General features: G+C 35.6%; 1 protein-coding gene across 2 annotated transcripts in view; it reads left to right on the plus strand.

Annotated features, from left to right (window-relative positions):
* The window catches only part of ATR (ATR serine/threonine kinase), a 120,591-nt gene that overhangs the window by 13,210 nt on the left and 82,717 nt on the right, over positions 1-24,664 (plus strand). For both annotated transcript variants that reach the window (XM_070793712.1, XM_019961396.2), the window contains exons 2-16: positions 3,497-3,588; positions 4,716-4,865; positions 6,811-7,688; positions 8,544-8,722; positions 9,332-9,523; positions 10,538-10,728; positions 11,197-11,349; positions 12,044-12,236; positions 12,467-12,729; positions 14,451-14,641; positions 14,734-14,834; positions 15,022-15,193; positions 15,813-15,983; positions 17,566-17,760; positions 18,909-19,094. In XM_070793712.1, coding sequence (XP_070649813.1) covers positions 3,497-3,588; positions 4,716-4,865; positions 6,811-7,688; positions 8,544-8,722; positions 9,332-9,523; positions 10,538-10,728; positions 11,197-11,349; positions 12,044-12,236; positions 12,467-12,729; positions 14,451-14,641; positions 14,734-14,834; positions 15,022-15,193; positions 15,813-15,983; positions 17,566-17,760; positions 18,909-19,094 — 3,307 coding nt within the window. The remainder of the gene's footprint in view (positions 1-3,496; positions 3,589-4,715; positions 4,866-6,810; positions 7,689-8,543; positions 8,723-9,331; positions 9,524-10,537; positions 10,729-11,196; positions 11,350-12,043; positions 12,237-12,466; positions 12,730-14,450; positions 14,642-14,733; positions 14,835-15,021; positions 15,194-15,812; positions 15,984-17,565; positions 17,761-18,908; positions 19,095-24,664) is intronic.

The raw sequence follows: 24,664 nt of genomic DNA on the forward strand, positions 1-24,664 counted from the left end.
TGATCTCGGTTCCTCTGCCTTTTCTAAAACCAGCTTGAACATCAGGAAGTTCACGGTTCACGTATTGCTGAAGCCTGGCTTGGAGAATTTTGAGCATTACTTTACCAGCGTGTGCTGTTGCTGCTGCTGCTGCTGCTAAGTCGCTTTAGTCGTGTCCGACTCTGTGCGACCCCATAGACGGCAGCCCACCATGCCCAGTCCCTGGGATGAGTGCAATTGTGCGGTAGTTTGAGTATTCTTTGGCATTGCCTTTCTTAGGCACTGGAATGAAAAGTGACCTTTTCCAGTCCTGTGGCCACTGTCCAGTTTTCCAAAATTGCTGGCATATTGAATGCAGCACTTTCACAGCATCATCTTTTAGGATTTGAACTAGGTCAACTGGAATTCCTTCACCTCCACTAGCTTTGTTCATAATAATGCTTCCTAAGGCCCACTGACTTCTCATTCCTGGATGTCTGGCTCTAGGTGAGTGATCACACCGTAATCATCTGTGTCGTGAAGATCTTTTTTGTATAATTCTTCTGTGTATTCTTGCCACCACCTCTTAATATCTTCTGCTTCTGTTAGGTCCATACCATTTCTGTCCTTTATCGAGCCCATCTTTGCATGAAATGTTCCCTTGGTATCTCCGATTTTCTTGAAGAGATCTCTACTCTTTCCCATTCTATTGTTTTCCTCTATTTGTTTGCACTGATCACTGAGGAAGGCTTTCTTATCTCTCCTTGCTATTCTTTGTAACTCTGCATTCAAATGGGTATATCTTTTCTTTTCTCCTTTGTTTTTTGCTTCTTTTCTTTTCACAGCTGTTTGTAAGGCCTTCTCAGACAGCCATTTTGCTTTTTTGCGTTTCTCTTTCTTGGGGATGGTCTTTCTCCCTGTCTCCTATACAATGTCATGAACCTCCGTCCATAGTTCATCAGGCACTCTGATGAACTATGGAATCTATTTCTCAATAGATTTAAATAGATTTCTTAATAGATTTAAATCTACTCCTCAGAGTACTTTGCAGCAAATTCCAGACATCATTTTATCAATCAGATCAGATCAGATCAGTCGCTCAGTCGTGTCCGACTCTTTGCGACCCCATAAATCGCAGCACGCCAGGCCTCCCTGTCCATCACCAACTCCAGGAGTTCACCCAGACTCATATCCATCGAGTTAGTGATGCCATCCAGCCATCTCATCCTCTGTCATCCCCTTCTCCTCTTGCCCCCAATCCCTCCCAGCATCAGAGTCTTTTCCAATGAGTCAACTCTTCGCATGAGGTGGCCAAAGTACTGGAGTTTCAGCTTTAGCATCATTCCTTCCAAAGAAATCCCAGGGCTGATCTCCTTCAGAATGGACTGGTTGGATCTCCTTGTAGTCCAAGGGACTCTCAAGAGTCTTCTCCAACACCACAGTTCAAAAGCATCAATTCTTCGGCACTCAGCCTTCTTCACAGTCCAACTCTCACATCCATACATGACCACAGGAAAAACCATAGCCTTGACTAGACGGACCTTTGTTGGCAAAGGAATGTCTCTGCTTTTGAATATTCTGTCTAGGTTGGTCATAACTTTCCTTCCAAGGGGTAAGCGAAATACCACTATTTATTTCTAGAGTGTAAAGACTTTTTAGACATACCGCAATACCATTTTCATACCTAAAACTTTAATTTCTTAAAAACATCAAATATCTAGGCTGCTCAAATTTTCTCAGTTGTCATTTATAGTTTGCTATTTTTATTCTTGATTCAGAATCCAATGTAGGACTAGCCACTGTACTTGGTCGATATGGTTCTTAAATCTTCATTATAAGTTTCTTCTCTCTTTTTTCCCTTGGAATTTCTTTGTTGAAGAAACTGTTTTCTTTTGATTTTTCTAGAAGTCTAGATCTATTCAATAGAAATATGAAGGAAGTCACATATATAATTGAAAATTTCTCACATTACAAAATGCTACATTACAAAAAGGAAATAGGTGAAATTAATTTTAGCAATATATATTATTACCATATCGTATATATCACTTATATGTGGAATTTAAAATACAACACAAATGAACTTATTTATGAATCAGAAACAGACTCACACATAGAGAACAGACTTGTGGTGCCAAAGGTGGGGAGCAGGGGAGAGTTGAATGGGAGTTTGGGACTAGCAGATGCAAATTATTATATACAGATGGATAAACAACAGCATCCTATTGTATAGCACAGAAAGCCATATTGAATATCCTGTAATAAACCATAATAGAAAATAATATGGAAAAGAATATATGATAACTGATTCACTTTGCTGTATACCACAAACTAATACAATGTCATAAGTCAATTATGCTTCTATTAAAATAAAAGAAACTAAAGAAACCCAACATATATTATTTAACTCAGTATATCCAGATGTTATCATTTTAACATGTAATTAATATAACATTATTAATGCAGTATTACACATTTTTGGTAGTGAATATTCCAAATCCAATGTGTATTTCATACTTGTAGCACATCTCATTTTGGACTAGCTATATATCAGGTTCTCAATAGTGTGTGGTAAAGGTTTACCATATTGGGCAAGATAGGTCTAGACTTTGCAGATTGTATACTTTGCAGAATACTATCAGTGTCAACATTAAAACTAAACACATTTGGTAAGTTCAACTTTAGAGAATTTTTTACAGATGAAATCGTGAGTCCCTTAAGGGTTGTTGTTCATTCGCCCAGTTGTGTCCAACTGTTTGTGACCCCATGGATCGCAGCACACCAAGCCTCCCTATCCCTCATCATCTCCCAGAGTTTGCCCAAGTTCATGTCCATTGCATTGGTGATGCCATACAGCCATCTTATCCTTTGACACCCTCTTTCTTTGTGCCCTCAGTCCCTGCCATCAGGGACTTTTCCAGAGTTGGCTGTTCACATCAGGTGACCAAAATACTGGTGCTTCAACTTCAACATCAGTCCTTCCAATGAGTATTCAGGGTTGATTTCCTTTAAGATTGCCTAGTTTGATCTCCTTGCTGTCCAAGGGACTCTCAATAGTCTTCTCTAGGACCACAGTTCAGAGGCATTAATTCTTTGGTGCTCTGCCTTCTTTACAGTCCAGCTCTCATAACCCTACGTGACCATTGGGAAGACCGTAGCCTTGACTGTTTGGACCTTTGTTGGCTGAATGATGTCTCTGCTTTTCAACACACTGTCTAGGTTTGTCATAGCTTTCCTGCCAAGAAGCAATTGTCTTCTGATTTCATGGCTGCAGTCACCATCCACAGTGATTTTTAGAGCCCAAGACGAGGAAATCTGTCACTGTTTCCACCTTCTCCCCTTCTATTTGCCATGAAGTAATGGGGCTGGATGCCATCATATTAGTTTTTTTAATATTTAGTTTTAATCTGGCTTTTTCAGTCTCCTCCTTCACCCTCATCAGGAGGGTCTTTAATTCATCTTCACTTGCTGCCGTTAGAGTGGTATCATCCATGGTATCATCCCTTTAAGGGTTAAAAGCATTTTATTTGTGTTTTAGTGCCAGTCCAGAGGAATATAATACTGTTGTACAGAAGCCAAGACAAATTCTATGTCAGTTCATTGACCGAATACTTACAGACGTAAATGTTGGTAAGAAAAAGTTATTTCTGATATAAATCATGAATTGTTTTCTTTTTCATGTATGCACATTATAGTAGCATTTTTCTCCATGTAGCTTTAGATATATAGTTAGGACTTATGATAGTTACTTGTTGTTGTTCATATTAAAGTTTGTATTACTTATTACTTATTATATAATGTGATTTACACTTTTAAAATAATTCTGTTTTCTTCATTGTTATCTAGATAGTGCTTGCCATGATTCTTTTTTGATATATGAATTATTTTAAATAAAAATATTTGGCCAGTTCTCTTTTAGATAGGTCTTATGTCAGTGGTTGAAAAACAGCAAATGCCATTTTAAGAAACTCTTTGTATAAGAGTTGGCCACTTTGTCAATGAAAGGTAATAAAATTCTGTGAGTTGTTGAATCAACTATTTACTGTTTGTGACAATCTAAAAGACAAATCCTACCAACTTGGTAAGATGGTGTCATATGTGCCATGTCTGTTGAAATTACATGGAAGGGACAATCTGAAATGGCATGTGGCTCATGATTTATAAATTTAATTCCAAATTTGACATAGATTTTAAGAATTACAATAGTCATCTAGCCTTTCTTTTTCAATCAGTAAAATTCTGAGTTCCTGAAAAATAACAAGGACTACTGAGTACTTGCAAAATGTGTTTTCATATGATACTCCATCTGTTTAGACCACTTGTCCTTACCCTCTCTGTTTGACCAACTCCTTATCATCTAGGAATCAACTCCTTCACAGGCTCTTTCCAGACCCTTGTTTCATTTATTGTAGATTAGTGTAGTTAACACATCGTATTATTGATATAATTACTAATTTATTTGTCTGACTCCCTTATCTGATTGTTAGGGTTTTTTTTTAATCCTCAGATTTTAACACAGTGCCAGGAATATTATAGACCTATAGCCTACATGTTTGGTAAATGGATATATGATAGATGAATACATGTGATTATTAAACATTTAAAATTAGGAAGATAGGATTGTAGTGTTTAGTCCCATGAATTTATCATAAACTCTGTGTTGGACATAATTCTTGTCACCAGAGACTAGTTTCTTAACAAAAAAACTGCCATTTAATTTGTTATGACTTTTTAAAATGAATCTTTTGTTGTTTTAGTTGCTCTGGAACTTGTGAAGAAAACTGACTCTCAGCCAACCTCTGTGATGTTGCTTGATTTCATCCAGCATATCATGAAGTCCTCCCCACTTATGTTTGTAAATGTGAATGGAAGCCATGGGCAAAATGAAGCCAAAGGCAGTTGTATTGGTAAGTTCTAATGTTTGTACATTTATTTTTGATCTCTTTTATGAATTCTGCCTCTTCTGCTCTCCTGAAGTGTCACAAACACATTGTTATGTGTATTTTAGTCAAATTTGCTATAAGTTGAGGGAGCAAAATGGTTTTATTTCATGCATCCTTGTTTTCTTTTTTTTTTTCCTTGTTTTCTTTTATTATGAACTAGATACCACAAATGGAGCAGAAGTAACTGAATATGTTTATACGCCATTGAACATTTAAGCAGTTTTCTTTTTTCTGTTTTTGATAATGTCTTTTTTTTAGATCGTGCATTAGCAAACCATGGCTCATAGACTGGCTGCCTGTTTCTGGAAACAAAGTTTTGTTGGCACATAGCCATGATCATTCATTTATGTATTGTCTGCAGCTACTTCAAAGGCAACTGAGTAGTTGACATGGAGATCATATGGTCCTTAAGCCTGAAATATTTCATATATGGCCCTCATGCCTGAAATATTTCATATTTGGCCCTCTCAGAACAAGCTTACTACTCCCATTCTGGATGTTGAAACTTTTTTCCAGGCTTTTCTCCTTATTCTCACTACTTTTGTCCTTTTTGTTAGCTTCATCATAAAGAGATGTAAAGCAAATATCTTTTTTTCTGTACAATGCATAGAGTATTTAAAATTTTTTTGCTTGAATCTTAAGAGTCAACTTTGATAGTATGTTCTCTAAAAAGTCTTTTCTGACCATTACTGATGGTCTATGCTAGGACTAGCTTAGTTACTCTTTCTTTATGCTGTATTAATACAAAGTGTTCTACATTTCTTCTGTCATGGTACTTATTAAACTATTAATACATTATCAGTTCAGTTCAGTCGCTCAGTTGTGTCCGACTCTTTGCAACCCCATGAATCGCAGCACTCCAGGCCTCCCTGTCCATCACCAACTCCCGGAGTCCACCCAAACTCATGTCAATCGAGTCGGTGATGCCATCCAGCCATCTCATCCTCTGTCATCCCCTTCTCCTCCTGCCCTCAGTCCCTCCCAGCATCAGGGTCTTTTCCAGTGAGTCAGCTCTTCGCATGAGGTGGCCAGAGTATTGGAGTTTCAGCTTCAGCATCAGTCCTTCCAATGAACACCCAGGACTGATCTCCTTTAGAATGGACTGGTTGGATCTCCTTGCAGTCCAAGGGACTCTCAAGAGTCTTCTTCGACACCACAGTTCAAAAGCATTAATTCTTCGGCGCTCAGCTTTCTTCACAGTCCAACTCACATCCATACATGACCACTGGAAAAATATAAATACTTGTTAATCTATATTCTTTGCTACACTGACTTTTAAACAACAGGTTATAACCCATTTAGTGGGTATTAAAGATGAAATATAATTGACTAGAAATATCATAGTACATTGCAGAATAAGTAATATTTTATTAAACTTTTATCATTTATTAAATAAAATAATATGCATATTTATGCTACACTGTGATATAAAATATATCTCTTAGTTGCAATTTTCAGGAAATTATATTGTAGGATTTAGGAGGACAAGACTATGACTGATTTGTTCTTATGCATCTAAGGCAGAGTCACCATTCAATAATATTTGTGGGAATGATAACTATATATTGAGCATTTAGTTAACTTTGGGCACTATGCAGAAAATTTCATATATATTATCTTACTTGGTTGGGGTAACATATAAAGTAAGTGTCATTGTCCCCTTTTCAAAATGAAGTTATAGAAGTTTAGAGAAATTAAAAGTTCACACAACTACTAAGTGGAAAGCTAGAATCTTGTCTGACTCCAAATTGGTATTCTAAATTATTATAATATGTTTCCATTGTGTAGGGAATATTGTAGACTATTTTGCAATGAAGTTTATACTTTAAAAATAAATCAAGCATTTAGCAAATTAAGTAGCACTCTAATATACTTAATTATTTAATATCTTTTTCTGTTTATTTCAAAGAGTTCAGTAATTGGATCATAACAAGACTTCTGCGGATTGCAGCCACTCCATCCTGTCATATGTTACACAAAAAAATCTGTGAAGTCATCTGTGCATTATTATTTCTTTTTAAAAGCAAGAGTCCTGCTATTTTTGGAGTACTGATGAAGGAATTATTACATCTTTTTGAAGACTTGATTTACTTCCACAAAAGATATGCAATAGAACACTTTGTGGAATGGCCAGTGGTAGTTCACCGGTTTTTAAGTCAATTCGATGAACATGTAGGATATTTACAGCCAGCTCCTTTGCAGCTCATGAACATGCAAAATTTAGAGTTTATTGAAGTCACTTTATTGACGGTTCTTATTCGTATTATTGCAATTGTGTTTTTTAGAAGGCAAGAACTCTTACTTTGGCAGATAGGTTGTGTTCTGCTAGAGTATGGGAGTCCAAAAGTTAAATCCTTAGCAATTAGCCTTTTAACTGAACTCTTTGAGCTTGGAGGACTACCAGCACAACCAGCCAGCACTTTTTTCAGCTCATTTTTCGAATTATTAAAACAACTAGTAGAAATGGATGCTGACCAATTGAAACTCTATGAAGAGCCATTATCAAAGCTGATAAAGACCCTGTTCTCCTCTGAAACAGAAGCTTATAGAAATATTGAGCCTGTCTACTTAAATATGCTGCTAGAAAAACTCTGTGTCATGTTTGAAGATGGTGTGCTTTTGCAGCTTAAGTCTGATTTGCTAAAAGCAGCTTTGTGCCACTTACTGCAGTATTTCCTTAAATATGTGCCAGCTGGGTATGAATCTGCTTTACAAGTCAGGAAGGTTTATGTGAGAAATATTTGTAAAGCTCTTGTAGATGTGCTTGGAGTTCAGGCAGATGTGGAGGTAAGTCATTTTTTTGTTAAGCATATATTTTTGCCTTAATTTAAGTGGATGCATTGTGCAAGAGTAATAAAGAGGAAATAGAATATCTTTTTTTGGTTGCTAGATTATCTATAATAATGTACATTCAGAATGGGATACTTTTTATAATCTACTTTGACTTCCTATTACGGATTTTTAATTTTGTTTCAGAAAGATTTTTTCACTATGTTGGTAATGAATTGCCAATGGAGTAGAATGTGTTAAAGTAGAGTTTGTGAAGAGTAAACATGTTTGTTGCATTATTAATTAAAAAGGGGCCAGGTATCAACTTCATTGCAAAAACTTTGAGCACTCACCTAGACTTTTTCTTTGACAGGTTATAATCGATCACTTCTAGAAAATCTATGAGTATATAGTACTAGTCATGCCAAATTATGCCTTTTTTTTCTATTTGAACTATGGGAGTGTGATACAATAGATATGCAATAAATTGATTAAATATTTTAGTTTATATGTAATAATATTTTACTTTATCTGTAAATCTTGCTAGATTTGTTGTATAAAAGAAGTTAGTCATTTCCTTGTAGAATTTTTCTTTGTGGCATTTTGGTCAAGGGAAAACAAGTTATAGAAGGATTTGTCTTAGGCCTTCTAAAACTATAGAACCGTAGTTCTAGATATAGAGCTATATATGTGTCTATATATACACTGTGAAATAATTAGATTAACTTAGGTTTTTGTTTTGTTTGATGAGACTCTGAAAATAATTTACCTTCTTTGGAATCTTAATACCTAATGCATTTTTGCTATCTATGAATAATACATATAAACTTATTTTCTAAGAAATAGTTTTTTAAATTATTTTTGCTTTCTCAGTATTTGTTGGGCCCACTTTATGCAGCCTTAAAAATGGAAAGTATGGAAATCATTGATGAAGTTCAGTGCCAAATTCAACAGGAAAACCTCAGCAGTAATAGCAATGGACTGTCACCCAAAAGGCGTCGACTCAGCTCATCTTTAAACGCTTCCAAAAGAGCACCAAAACAGACTGAGGAGTATGACTTTCATTCAGTTTGTATTTAGCCACTTAATAGAACTTTAGTGACTTAAAAAATCACCTTTATTTAAGTGCTTTGCCTTAAATACACCAAGAACATTTGTTCTTTCTTTAAGTAGTCGAAGGAGTGCTTAAAAAGTCTAATAGTTCTTGTAGTCTATTTTAGTATAAAAGATTCCATGACTAAATATGGTTACCTAAAAGTCTTTACTTGCCTGATTTGACTTTTTAATACATTAAAAAATCTCTGTGACTATACATCTATCAACAATTTTAAAAAAGTTAGCAAATTATTTTTTTTGTAATATAGCCAAAGAATTCCCATATTTTAACCAACTGTAAAAGTTGTTATAAATTTCAGTAGTTGTAGGGATTTCCCTGGTGGTCCAGTGATGAGGACTCAATGCTTTCACTGCCGTGGCCTGGGTTCAATTCCTGGTTGGGGAACTAAGATCCTGCAAGCCATATGGTATAGCAAAAAACAAACAAAATGTCAGTAGTTGCCATGACATGCTGCCTTTTGTTTAAAATATTTTTCATGTACGAGCAAGATTATATAAATTCATATGAATATGAATCTTTACACTCTGGTTATAATTAATTACAGAATTAAACATGTGGATATAAACAAAAAGAGCATATTATGGAGTGCACTGAAACAGAAGGCTGAGGACCTTCAAATTTTCCTTGAATCCAATAATGTGAAGAATCCTATTATTGAGACTTTAGAAGGAATTGCCGTCATTCTACAACTGACTGCTCTGTGTACTGTTCACTGTTCTCATCAAAACATGGACTGGTAAAAACAACTTGTATTTTCTGGGTGTAATACATTTGAATTTAGTGTTTTGGAAGACCTCTTTATTCACTTGATTTTTGTGACCTTAGAACACAAAATTTTTCAGTGAAAGAGAAATTTATTTTTTATTGAGCATCTGCTAAATGCCAGATATTGTGTTAAGTACTATACATATCTTATTTAATCTTTACAACAATTCTGTGAAGTAAATGTTTTTATATCCTCTACACATTCAAAATTGAGGCTCTTTTTTGTCTGAAGCCTGAACTAATTTTCTGGGGTGGAAAGGTAGAACATTTTTTTATACAACTCAAAATTCAATGCTCTTCAAGCCAAATATTTCATCAAAAGAACTTTTCCCTTTGATGATAAAAGTAGGAATTTAAAACTCATTAGAGATATTTTTAGTTTAGCGTTAATATAGGTTAATTACTCTATCAGAAGGAATAAAGTGTGAACCCTCTCTGAAGATTTAGTCTTATTTTTTACTGCCATGTTATAGACCAACACTCCTTGATAATTTTTTATATGATCATTTATTCCGTGTTTCCTGATTCACTGTTTTTTTTTTAATCTTTTAATTTTCCTGGGTCACTCTTAACTACCTAATACAAAGTTATGAAGGAGATTAAATAAGCTGTATTAATTCAGATTGCCTTAAATTTGAAATTTGAGATAACTTGAAGTAATAGCTAATTTGGACAAAGTCTGCTTTTGTCCTATTATTAAGAAAGGGTTTACACAGCTGTATCTTCTGTTATTTTAAAGCCTGGTGGTATCACATTTAAATAGCATAGATTAACTTTAATTACCAACTCCTGTGTGCTTTAGACTGACATAAAGAGATTAAACTTAAAATAATAATGATATATTAATTGATATGCATATTTACTTTGAATTGGTTTAAAGTTTTAGGTTAGTTTTATACTCAAAATTTATTTTGGCTTACTACAATATTAGTTTTGACTATAATAAAATTCATTTTAGTTGTCTTAAAAAATGTTTTAACTGCAGCTATAATTTCAAGGACTGTCAACAGAAGTGTAAGAAGAAACCTTCAGTAATGATAACTTGGATGTCTGTGGATTTTTACACAAAGGTGCTTAAGAGCTGTAGGACTTTGTTAGAATCTGTTCAGAAACCTGATCTGGAGACAGTTATTGACAAAGTGGTAAAAATATATGATGCTTTGATGTATATTCAAGGTGAGTACAAAAAAGCAACAGATCAAAATAACCAATAATCAGTATGAAAATAGGTTTTGTTTTCTGCCTAAGGCCTAAATGAACCAATGTTGGGAATGCTCAAAAGTTTATTTTTAATTTCAGTTCTGTTAAGCGTATCAGTAATTTATAAGTTCTAAATTTATTTGTATAATACTTTTAGTATTCTTTTTCAGTCAGTAGAAATTATTTATAACTTTTAAATTTTACTTTAAGAATCTAAAGAATGCTACTAAAAATATAAATGCATATTTTCATAAAGTCACATTTAATTCCTTTGGATTCGCAGACCTCAGAACATCATCTTTATGTTAAGAACCCCTGTTTACTGAATGTTTGTTGTAATTCCATTTGATGTGTAGAATGTCTTTTTTTTAATTGAAAGAAGATATAGCTTCAAATATGATTAAAGAAAAGATATCATTAATCACCTATTGTGTGTTTCTGTAGTAAACACTTCATTTGAAGATCATATCCTGGAAGATTTATGTGGAATGCTCTCACTTCCATGGATTTGTCTCCATTCTGATGATGACTCTTTAAAGTTGACCACATTTGCCCTCAGTCTTCTAACATTAAGCCAGAGGATTTCAGATAGCTACTGTAAGTGGTCTCAAAATTCTATATGTGTGATTTGTTTTGTTTTAACTTATCCCTATACAATACTTCTAATACTTATCATTTCTGTTTTTTAATAATTACAAAATAAGGTACATTTTTAAATAATTCAAAAAGGAGTTGCACATGTAGAAAGGGGTAAATTGTAGCATTTATGCATCCTCAGCTCTATTCTGCCACATTGTTCTCCAAAGATGTCATTCCAAATTACATTGCTGTTAGCAAACTATGAGTTTCATATCTTCACCAGCACTTGGCATTATCAAATTTTAAATTTTTTGCTGTCTTAAAAAAGAGAGGGAATTCCTTGGCAGTACAGTGGTTAAGACTTTGTGCTTTCACTGTGGAGGGCCCAGGTTTGATCCCTAGTCAGGGAGCTAAGATGCCACAAACTGCATGGTGTAGCCAAAAAAAAAAGTCAAAGATGTAACTACCTAAACAAATATATATTTTTTGCTATTTGATGGGTGTAGTTTTAAATTTGGATTTCCCTGTTACTTGTAAGATTATACATAGACCTTTTTTAGTGCACGTGCTTAATAAATGGAAAAGGAGTTTTTAATTAAATGCTGTATGTATTTTAAATGTTATTTGACTTTACAATAAGGAATAAGTATGTATGGTGTGTGTATGTAAATTAACACTTAGAAATCTTGATTAATAGACTTAATTTTTTTAGCACCACAGGCCCAATCACGATGTGTATTTCTTCTAACTCTGTTTCCAAGAAGAATACACCTTGAGTGGAGAACAGCAGTTTACAGCTGGGCCCTGCAGAGTTCTCATGAAGTAATCCGGACAAGTTGTATTAATGGATTCTTTATCTTACTGCAGCAGCAGAATCCTTATAACAGAGTTCCCAAGATTCTTGTGTATGTATTAATATTTTAATTTGAATATACAACTTGATTGAACAGATATCATATATACAAATTTATGTTTATTGCTGGATATATAGAACAAGTGTTGCTTTTAGTTTTAGAATTTAAGTTTTTTTTGCTTCTATTCTTTGTTTAATCAGTACTTTTGCCCCAAATGAGGCAAGACTATTTAGACCACAAAATTAAACCAAAAGATTTAGTACTTTTTTTCCACCCCCCAGAGATAAAGTCAAAGATGATTCTGACATTGTCAAAAAAGAATTTGCATCTGTACTTGGTCAGCTTGTCTGTACACTTCATGGCAAGTTTTATTTGACAAGTTCTTTAACAGAACCTCTCTCTGAATATGGGCATATTGACCTCTTATGTAAGAGCCTAAAAGTCGCTTCTCAACCTGAATGTTCATCTTCTCGACTAAAAGCTTCTGTTTGCAAGCCATTCCTTTTCCTACTGAAAAAAAAAACACCTAGCCCAGTGAAACTTGGTAAGTGGTTTGTTATGATTTATTTAATATTTTAAAACCTATTTAAGCTCCTTTAAAAAAACAATAACAATGGTATAGTTAGCCTGAAGCCTTAAAAAATTAGACTTGCTTGATAGATTCAGTGCTTATGTAATTATTCATAAACAGGATGTCTGATATTAGACTGTATCACAGAACTAACAAGGGAAGTAATTTTTAGAGTTTTAAAATGCTCTTGTGATTGGACAGTGTAAGGGACATACCTATTGTTTAGTTCAATATTGTGAGGTTCAGTATGCTGTATCCTCTTTAGTGATCCCAGGGACCTTCTTAATGTGTCCCCTGCCACTGCTTTGGACCTTCAGAACCTCAAATAGTCTGATACTTTGCCCCCTGAGGAATATAGATTTTATCTTTACCACTTTCCAATGGTAATGGTGTACAAATTTGTTGGGAGCATGAAATATATACACATACTTGGATGGTGGCTTGCTTTGGGTGATTATTGTTATTGAGTCACTGAGTTGTGTCAGACTCTTTGCGACCCCATAGACTGTAGCATGCCAGAGTTCCCTGTCCATCACCAACTCCCAGAGCTTACTCAAACTCATGTCCATCAAGCCAGTGATGCCATCCAACTATCTCATCCTCTGTCATCCTCATCTCCTCTTGCCTTCAATCTTTCCCAGCATCAGGGTCTTTTCCAGTGAGTCACATCAGGTGGCCAAAGTACTGGAGTTTCAGCTTCAGCATCAGTCCTTCCAGTGAATATTCAGGGCTGATTTCCTTTAGGATTGACTGGTTGGGTCTCCTTACAGTCCAAGAGACTCTCTGGCTCAATGGTAGAGAACCTATCTGCCAGAGCAGGATGCATGGGTTCAGTCCCTGGTTGGGGAAGATTCCCTGGAGAAGAACATGGCAATCCACTCCAGTATTCTTGCCTGGAAAATCCTGTGGACAGAGGAGCCTGGTGGGCTACAGTCTATGGGGTAGCAAAAGAGTTGGACACAACTTAGTGACTAAACAACAAAAACAACAAGCTTTCCCTTTGTTCACACTTCTTTACATTACAGAAATGTGCTTTTAAGTCTATCCCAGTAATTTAAAAAATCTGAGTGAGTAATCATTTTATAACTTTAAAACTTCTAGAATTTATTTTAGATTTAAATTATGTAAAACTTTTACTAAAAAGCATAAAATAATTTTTTCTAATATAAAAGATGATTTATTTATTTTTGCCTGTGCTGGATCTTTGTTGCTACCTGCCATCTTTCTGTAGTTAGGGTGAGCAGGGCTATCCTTTGTTGAGGTGTGCAGGTTTCTCCTTGTGGTGGCTTCTCTTGTTGTGGAGCACAGACTCTATAGGGCAGGCCTCAGAAGCTGTGGCTCACAGCTTCAGGAGCTCAAGCTCAATAGTTGTAGTGCATTGGCATAGTTGCTCTGTGGCAAGTGAGGTCTTTCCTGACCAGGGATGGAACCCATGTCCCCTGCATCGTCAGGCAGATTCTTAAGCATTGGACCACCAGTGAAATCCTTAAAGTAAATTTAAATTTATAGGTATTAGTTTTTCACGTATTCATTTTAATCCACAATTCTATATGCTTTACAAATTTAAACACAAAATATTGATTTTATAAGACAACTTAGCGTTATTTGTAGTGTATTATTTATTGGCAATATTTTTATAGTACAACTTTTTAATGTAATGTGTTAACTTAGGTATTATATACTCTTGTTTTTAGCTTTCATAGAAAATCTGCATCATCTTTGTAAGCATCTTGATTTTAGAGAAGATGAAACAGATATAAAAACGGTTCTTGGAACTTTATTAAATTTAATGGAAGATCCAGACAAGGATGTTAGAGTGGCTTTTAGTGGAAATATCAAGCATATATTGGAATCCTTGGATGCTGAGGATGGATTTATAAAAGAGGTTGATGACTTTTATTTTAAATTTTTATTTTTACGTATTTTCATAAACCTGGTTCTAAAAATTTCTTTAACTAGTTAATACTATTGTTCTAGCTTTTTGTCTTAAGGATGAAGGAAGCATATACACACGCTCAGATCTCAAGAAATAATGAATTGAAGGATACCTTGATTCTTACAACAGGGGATATTGGAAGGTAAGTTTGGCGGCTTTCGTAGACTTCCTTATTTATTTTGGCCATTCATCTTTTTTGTTTACCTGCTGTTAGAAATGGTAATATGAGAGTTGTGATGTTATAGAGAGAAGTGTGATAACAGTTTGCATTTATTTATAGATTTTTATTTTCAAGACATTGATAATAATTTTTTTTTAAATAATTTTAGGGCAGCAAAAGGAGATTTGGTACCTTTTGCCCTCTTGCACTTATTGCACTGTTTATTATCCAAGTCAGCATCTGTCTCTGGAGCAGCGTACACGGAAATTAGAGCACTGGTTGCGGCTAAAAGTGTTAAACTGCAGAACTTTTTCAGCCAGTATAAGAAACCTATCTGTCAGGTGAGATTCAGCACTGGCCTTGACTAAAGGAAATAGCATTACTTTGCAAAAGCTAAAAAAAGAACATACATATGTTTTACTTTTCTTAAGAGAGAGATTTCTTTTTTAATGATGTATTTGGTTTATTTAAAAGACACTACATCTTGTCATTTTATATTTTAGCTTCCTAGTCTGAAGATGTAGGCTATAAATGGGAGAGGGGAAAAAATCATCTTATAATAATTATTACTCTATTGTTAATCTATTAAGAGAAGTCTTTTTTTTTATTAGTCTTTCTTTTAGTGATAAACTTTTTTATGCTTTGATATTATGGATAAGGTACTTTGTTTTAAGAAAGGTTCATTCAAGAAAGGTTCAGTCTGAAAAGTTGGGAAATGTTAAAATACAGGCTTTGCTCTGTGCTAGTGGTGTAATCCTTAAGAACGTATTCCAGTTTAACTAAGCCTGGTTACTTCATCTATAAAAGGGTGTTTATATATACCTCATTAAGGTTGTTATAAAAATTAAATGAACTATTCAGGTAATATGTTTAGAACTCTGATACTGGCCTTTGTGTTAGCCTAAAACATAATAGTTAAATGTTCTTCCTTGTGTGAAAACTAACATCATTTTGCTCTAGTTTTTGGTAGAATCCCTCCACTCCAGTCAGATGACGGCACTTCCTAGTACTCCATGCCAGAATGCTGAGATGCGAAAACAAGATGTGGCTCACCAGCGAGAAATGGCTTTAAATACCTTGTCTGAAATTGCCAATGTTTTTGACTTTCCTGATCTTAATCGTTTCCTTACTGTACGTTGCAAAGTATAGTTGACTTAATCGAGGTTTTCAGTTCAGTATTTTGTGTTTATTCCATTCTCTCTCTATTTTTTAAGAAAATTTGGCATTGTTTATTATCTGGCAAGTATAATGAGGACCATAGATTTTCAAATTTACATGTTATCTTTTGACTTTGATATAATATTACTTATGTTATAAAAGTGAAATATGTGTTGTTTTGAGTCATTGCTCTTTATGGTTAGCTATCTTGAAAAGTTAATACTAATTAATTAATGCTAATTAATTCCGTTTACCAAGCATTTATGTCTTTAGTGCTATGATGGGTTTCGTTGGTAATGCAAAGTCTAATATGATCATATCTATCCCTAAGGAGTAGGAGTACAAAATAATGCTATAGATGACATGTGAATTCAGATAATCGAATTTGTAGTATGTAGTGGTTTGGGAAGCCTTTGAAAAGTCATTAGTGGGGCTGAGGTTTCAAAGATGGATGGTGTAGGTTATCTTCTTATGTTTTCCCAAAGGCAAAGTTTATTATCATTAGTTAATAAATTATAATAATGATCTATGTAGAAATTTTCCCTACAGCATTTTATATTTTAACAAAATTAAATTGTGTGTAAATTGGACAAATCTTATGATACTATACACTAAGGACCACAAAGATATTTTTAACCTTTTTATTCAGTAATTTCATCTGGGGGCCTCAAAGCACAGAGGTTTACTGCAGCATTTTCCAAGTATCAAATAAACAAAACCCTGAGAAGAAACTTAAGTATCTAATAATTAGGTCATAAAATATTATGCACTGTAACACAATAATTATAAATACTTGGTAGAAACTACTTTATAATGTCCAGTCTTACTGGATTAACATTAAGTTGAAAGACATAACACAAATAAGGTGTAAGTGCCTCTGAGGGTAGGGCTTGGGTCTTATTTATTGTCACATCTTCAGTGCCTATAATAGTCACTGACATGTAGTAGTTGTTTGTTAGATATGTGAATAAATGAAAGGCCAATCATTTTATGTTTGGAATTTTATATAGTATTTAAGAACAAGATCTTAAAGGAAATAGACCAAAATCAAAATAGATTTGTTGCCATGTTGGGATGGCAGTGTATTAAAAAGGTTTTCTTGAATATTGTAGCATCAACTTCTTAATTTGAAGAAGGTAAAATACTGTATTTATCGTTCCTCTTGTTTATTGTCTAAATACTAGTTACCTCAAATAATAAATCAAGCTTGGAACCTCTGCTTTAATTAAGAGCATGAATATGTACTAATGAGAAATTATTTTCTTTGCTACTTGAACATTAGCTTATTTATTTCTATCTCTCCCCACCTCCAGTGTAAACTTTATACCATCGGGAACCTTGCCTGTTTTTCACTGCTGTATCTGCAGTGCCTGTGCCATAGTAGATGCTCAGTATACGTCTGTTGAGTGAATAAGTAGTAAATTTGAATTCAGATATGTCGTAGGTGGACTCCAAATTTGGGTGGTATTTTTGATTATTTTTGTACATAGCTCATGTGAATATTTTATCACCTGGTCAAATATGCTTTTTGGTAATTGTAGTATTTCTTTTTCAGAGAACATTACAAGTGTTGCTACCTGACCTTGCTGCCAAAGCAAGCCCTGCAGCTTCTGCTCTCATTCGAACTTTAGGAAAACAATTAAATGTCAATCGTAGAGAGATTTTAATAAATAACTTCAAGTATATTTTTTCCCATTTGGTTTGCTCCTGTTCCAAGGATGAATTAGAACGTGCCCTTCATTATCTAAAGGTAATTGAATATTTGTATATGTTTTACTCCTTTGTATAAATTAGCATTATAGGAAAGCTGTTGTGACATTCTTATAGAAGTAGAGTGAGTAGTTTATAATCTATCTTAGGGTAATATAAGTTCAAGTGGTACATAAATAAGTATTGTCCTGGGCCAAAGGAGAGTATTAAATAGAATTATTCTTTTGTTTTTTTTTTATTGTTTTACCATGATGGTATATGATAGTCATCCATTCATGGATCAGCTTCTCAACTAATTTCATTTTAGAATTTATTGATTGGAACTACCAATGACTAATGATAGATAATTATATCTGTCAGAAGAGGCAATATCCTTAAACTGTAGTATAATGACAGCATTGAATTTAGTTACTTAGTGCTCTGATTACAGTTTGGCCCACTTTCTTGCTAGTTTTCAAATTTAAAATTATAGCCTGTGCTGCTTTTTTTGGTGTCGTAGTACCAACAAAATCTGAGGAATAAGAGGCTACATGGGAACAAGAGAACCTGTCAGATATGCATATGTAACTATTGTTTTTCTCCAATGTTAATTTATTCCCTATATTTCATGATATGCCAGCTATGGATCTCTTTCTACATGAGTCTTTTTGAATATTGAGTGTATTTATTCATTTTGAGAAAGAAAATCTGTGTTATGAAAGTGGAATGGTAACAGCATTCCAATGCTTACATGTCAGAAACTTTGCTAATCAATATTTTGGATTATTTCACTTGCGTTAACTCCTCTCAGTTACCTGGTGAGATAAAGTACTATTATTTTTCCATTTTGTGGATGAGAAAGCTAAAGCAGAGAGAGGCAGAGCCACTAATTTTCCTCTCAGGGGTTACATTTCTTTGAATGTAATGACATTCTAAAACTTTATAAAAAACCATACTCCCTTTTAAAAATTTTATTTCAAAACAAAGTCTGATCACTTCACTTTTTTACCTGTAGTACATGGCAAACCTACCAGGAAAAGTTAAGATTAGTCCTTTTCCAATGCCTTTTTTAATATTATTAGTAATTCTTGTCACCTGATCCAGAGCTCCTGATTAAGTATAGTATATTAAAATCAATACGCTTATTTCCAAGATGTTAGTATGGAGGAAAAAAACAACTTTTTTTTTTTTAATGTATCTTTGGGTTAGAATGAAACAGAAATTGAACTGGGGAGCCTGCTGAGACAAGATTTCCAAGGACTGCATAATGAATTATTGCTCCGTATTGGAGAACACTATCAACAGGTTTTCAATGGTTTGTCAATACTTGCCTCATTTGCATCTAGTGATGATCCATATCAAGGTCCAAGAGATATCACATCACCTGAACTTATGGTAAGGAATACATTATATGGGTTTTTTGGTTTGTTTTTCTCCTTTTTGTAGCTTTATGGAATTGAAAAAACATGTGTTTTGTGTATTTCCCAAATGCTAGAGATTTATTTAAATTTTAAATTGGGATTTTTGTTTTGAAAAGACTGTTTATTTAAATTGCATGGTCACAGCATACATATTAGGATTGAAAAATAAACATTTTCAAATGATTTTAGATTTTATTTTTTCACTGGGTAAAGCTGTTTACTTTCCTTCACTACCTTTTAACTATGGATCAGAATATATTCATAGCTTCCCCCGGTGCTGCTATCCCTCCCTTGGCACAACATACTAACTTTATCAGTTCTAAACTATATTTAAATTCTTTGTTGGGTTTAAGGCAGGTTAGAAAATATTCCTTTTTGTCTTTCCCTGTCTTAAATTTGTATCTGAAATCATCTTACTGTTTTATTTCTTCATGTAGAAAAAACATATAAATCTCAGACTTACTATTTTTTCCTTTTGATTGTCTTCATTCTTTGAAGGTATTCAAAGTACTATCAGCAAAATATCTTGAGAGGTTTCTGTCTTGGCGTTCTCATTTAGCACCATTCTGTAGCTCATTCAACTCTGACTCTGTTTGAAATATTCTACTGAAATTGCAGCCACGAAATTAAAAGATGCTTACTCCTTGGAAGGAAAGTTATGACCAACCTAGATAGCATATTCAAAAGCAGAGACATTACTTTGCCAACAAAGGTCCGTCTAGTCAAGGCTATGGTTTTTCCAGTGGTCATATATGGATGTGAAAGTCGGACTGTGAAGAAAGCTGAGTGCCAAAGAATTGATGCTTTTGAACTGTGGTGTTGGAGAAGACTCTTGAGAGTCCCTTAGACTGTAAGGAGATCCAACCAGTCCATTCTAAAGGAGATCAATCCTGGGTGTTCTTTGGAAGGAATGATGCTAAAGAAACTCCAGTACTTTGGCCACCTAATGCGAAGAGTTGACTCATTGGAAAAGACACTGATGCTGGGAGGGATTGGGGGCAAGAGGAGAAGGGGACGACAGAGGATGAGATGGCTGGATGGCATCACTGACTCGATGGACATGAGTTTGGGTGGACTCCGGGAGTTGGTGATGGACAGGGAGGCCTGGCGTGCTGCAATTCATGGGGCCGCAAAGAGTTGGACATGACTGAGTGACTGAACTGAACTGAACTGACTGAAATTTTCATCTTGTCAAGGTCAAAAATGATCTTCCTGCTATCAAATCCAGTGGTTGCTTCTCTTTTTCAGTACAGCTGACACATCCCTTCCTATGTGACATCTGTGACACCATATTTTCTTAATTTTCTTTTTGCTTCACTGTCTACTCATTCTTTATTTCTTAATTTATTTTATTGAAGTATGGTTGATTTACAATGTTTTGTTACTTTCCGTTGTGAAGCACAGTGATTCAGTTATACATATATATCTATTCTTTTTCATATTCCTTTCTGTTATGGTTTGTTACATGATACTGAATATAGTTCCCTGTGTTATACAGTAGGGCCTTGCTATTTATTCATTCTATATATAATAGTTTGCATCTGCTAATCACAAACTCCCAATCCATCCCTCTCCCACTCCTGCAACCACGAGTCTGTTCTCTATGTCTGTGAATCTGTTTCTTTTCATAGATAAGTTCATTTGTGCCGTATTTTAGATTCCATGTATAAGTGATAGCATATAGTATTTGTCTTTCTCTTTCTGACATTTCGTTTAGTGTGATAATCTCTAGGTTCACCCATGTTGCTCAAAATGGCATTATTTCGTTCTTTTTATGGCTGAGTAGTATTCCACTTGGCTTCCCGGGTAGTTCAGCTGGTCACGAATCCAGTGTAGGAGACCCTGGTTCAATTCCTGGGTTAGAAAATTCCCCTGTAGAAGGAATAGGCTACCCACTCCAGTATTCTTGGGCTTCCCCAGTGGCTGAGACAGTAAAGAATCCTCATGCAATCCAAGAGACTGGGTTGGATCCCTGGGTTGGCAAGATCCCCTGGAGGAGGGCATGGCAACCCACTCCAGCATTCTTGCCTGAAGAATCCTCATGGATGTAGGAGCCTGGCAGGCTATATAGTCCATGGCATAACAGAGTCAGTCATGACTGAGCGACTGAGGACAGTATTCCATTGTATATACATATATGTGTGTGTGTGTATGTGTGTGTATGTGTGTGTGTGTGTGTATAATATTCATTCATATATTCATTCATTGGTGATTGTCCACTCATTCTTAATCTGTACTTTATCTACTTATTCTCTATATTTTACATTCAGTACTATCTAATTGGGTCTTTTTCTCTATAAATATTCTCTCCTTAATTGAGAGGGAATCTGAATTCCTTTGATCCCTTAATATGATCTATATTTTGATGATTTTATGATTGAAATTCTAGTCCAGAGCTCTTTTGAACTTTGGGCTTGTGGACTTAATCCAAGTTAGGTCCTGGCAGGAAATAGATGGCAAACATGCAAATGTTTCGTTGAAAATAATTTAATGAAGGGGCTATTTTCATTGACATAAGCAAGGTTAAGAGAACTAGCAGGGAGTGTTAAGAAACCCAAGACTAGAAACAGCAGAAAACATGCTCCCCTTCCTCCTGGGCAAGAAGAAATGGTATCACCAGAGAGCTAGAACCATGGTGCTTGGGAAGGGCTTTTGTCGTGGAGGAATATAACCACTGCCAGAAGTACCTCACAACCCAGATAGTGCAGGAAGTTATAAATATCACAGTCTCTACTCCTGCCCTATGTCCCCCTGTTGGTGGCTCCACTTGACTGAATTTAGTGGGAAACCCAGAGGAAAAGGAATATTGAGTGATGGAATCTGGTTGGCCTCCCAGTCACATCTGTGCAGTTCAGTTCAGTCACTCAGTCGTGTCTGACTCTTTGCCACCCCATGGACTGCAGCACACCGGGTTTCCTTGTCTATCACCAACTCCTGGAGCTTGCTCAAACTCATGTCCATCAAGTTGGTGATGTCATCCAACCATCTCATCCTCTATCATCCCCTTCTCCTCCTGCCTTCAATCTTTCCCAGCATCAGGGTCTTTTCCAATGAATCAGTTCTTCATATCAGGTGGCCAAAGTATTGGAGTTTCAGATTTAGCATCAGTCCTTACAATGAATATTCGGGACTGATTTCCTTTAGGATTGACTGCTTTGATCTCCTTGCAGTCCAAGGGACTCTCAAGAGTCTTCTCCAACACCACACTTCAAAAGCATCATTTCTTCGGCGCTCAACTTTCTTTATAGTCCAAATCTCACATCCATATAGGACTATTGGAAAAACCATAGCTTTGACTAGGCAGACCCTAAGCTTCCTTTCTACAGTGAGCTGTACACCTTTCTTACCTCCTCACCCAACCTGGTAGCATGTGTGACCTAAAGATACATTAATTAGGTACCTCAGTGTCAAACAATGCAGCTTTCTCCTGGAGTTGGAAAATATTCTAATTGCTGCTTCTCCCTAGCAATTACCTGACAAAGGTCCGCTTAGTCAAAGTAAAAAATTATGTCTTTGCTTTTTAATATGTTATCTAAGTTGGTCATAGCTTTCGTTCCAAGGAGCAAGCATCTTTTAATTCCATGGCTGCAGTCACCATCTGCAGTGATTTTGGAGCCCAAAAATATAAAGCCTCTCACTGTTTCCACTGTTTACCCATCTGTTTACCATGAAGTGATAGGATTGGATGCCATGATCTTGGTTTTCTGAATGTTGAGCTTTAAGCCAACTTTTCCACTCTCCTCTTTCACTTTCATCAAGAGGCTCTTTAGCTCTTCCCTTTCTGCCATAAGAGTGGTGTCATCTATGTATTTGAGGCTATTGATATTTCTCCTGGCAATTGTGATTCCAGCTTGTGATTCATCCAGTCCAGCATTTAGCATTATGTATTCTGCATAGAAGTAAATAAGCAGGGTGACAATATACAGCCTTGACATACTCTTTTCCCAATTTGGAACCAGTCTGTTGTTCCATGTCCAGTTCTAACTGTTGCTTCTTGACCTGTGCACAGATTTCTCAGGAGGCAGGTTAGGTGGTCTGGTATTCCCATCTCTTTCAGAATTTTCCGCAGTTTATTGTGATCACACAGTCAAAGGCTTTGGAGTAGTCAATAAAGCAGAAATAAATGTTTTTCTGGAACTCTCTTGCTTTTTCAATGATCCAGCGGATGTTGGCAATTTTATCTCTGGTTCCTCTGCCTTTTCTAAAACCAGCTTGAACATCTGGAAGTTCACTGTTCACATACTGTTGAAGCCTGGCTTGGAGAATTTTGAGCACTACTTTACTAGTGTGTGAGATGAGTGCAATTGTGTGGTAGTTTGAACATTCTTTGTCATTGCCTTTCTTTGGAATTAGAATGAAAACTGAACTTTTCCAGTCCTGTGGCCACTGCTGAATTTTCCAAATTTGCTGGCATATTGAGTGCAGCACTTCATAGCATCATCTTTTAGGATTTGAAATAGCTCAACTAGAATTCCATCACCTCCACTAGCTTTGTTTGTAGTGATGTTTCCTAAGGCCCACTTGACTTCACGTTCCAGGATGTCTGGCTGTAGGTGAGTGGTCACACCATCATGATTATCTGTGTCGCGAAGATCTTTTTTGAACACTTTTTCTGTGTATTCTTGCCACCTCTTCTTAATATCTTCTGCTTCTGTTAGGTCCATACCATTTCTGTCCTTTATTGTGCCCATCTTTGCATGAAATGTTCCCTTGGTATCTCTAATTTTCTTGAAGACATCTGTAGTCTTTCCCATTCTGTTGTTTTCCTCTGTTTCTTTGCATTGATCACTGAGGAAGGCTTTCTTATCTCTCCTTGCTATTCTTTGGAACTCTGCATTCAGATGTGTATATCTTTCCTTTTCTCTTTTGCCTTTCACTTCTCTTCTTTTCTCAGCTATTTGTAAGGCCTCCTCAGACGACCGTTTTGCCTTTTTGCATTTCTTTTTCTTGGGGATGGTCTTGATTACTGCTCCCTGTACAGTGCCATGAACCCCTATCTGTAGTTCTTCAGGCACTCTGTCTATCAGATCTAATCCCTTGAGTGTATTTGTCACTTCCAGTGTATAAGCGTAAGGGATTTGATTTAGGTCGTACCTGAATGGTCTAGTGGTCTTCCCTACTTTCTTCAACTTAAGTTTGAATTTGGCAATAAGGAGTTCATGATCTGGGCCACCTTCAGTTCCCGGTCTTGTTTTTGCTGACTATATAGAGTTTCTCCATCTTTGGCTGCAAAGAATGTAATCAGTCTGATTTTGGTGTTGACCATCTGGTGATCTCCATGTGTAGTCTTCTCATGTGTTATTGGAAGAGGGTGTTTGCTATGATCAGTGCGTTTTCTTGGCAAAACTCTGTTAGCCTTTGCCCTGCTTCATTTTGTATTCCAAGGCCAAATTTGCCTGTTACTCCAGTTATCTCTTGACTTCCTCCTTTTGCATGCCAGTCCCCTCTGATGAAAAGGAGATCTTTTTTGGGTGTGAGTTCTAGAACGTCTTATAGGTCTTCAAAGAACCGTTTAACTTCACCTTCAGCATTACTGTTTGGGTA

The sequence above is a fragment of the Bos indicus genome, chromosome 1 (assembly GCF_029378745.1).
Source record: "Bos indicus isolate NIAB-ARS_2022 breed Sahiwal x Tharparkar chromosome 1, NIAB-ARS_B.indTharparkar_mat_pri_1.0, whole genome shotgun sequence".
Classification (NCBI taxonomy): Eukaryota; Metazoa; Chordata; class Mammalia; order Artiodactyla; family Bovidae; genus Bos; species Bos indicus.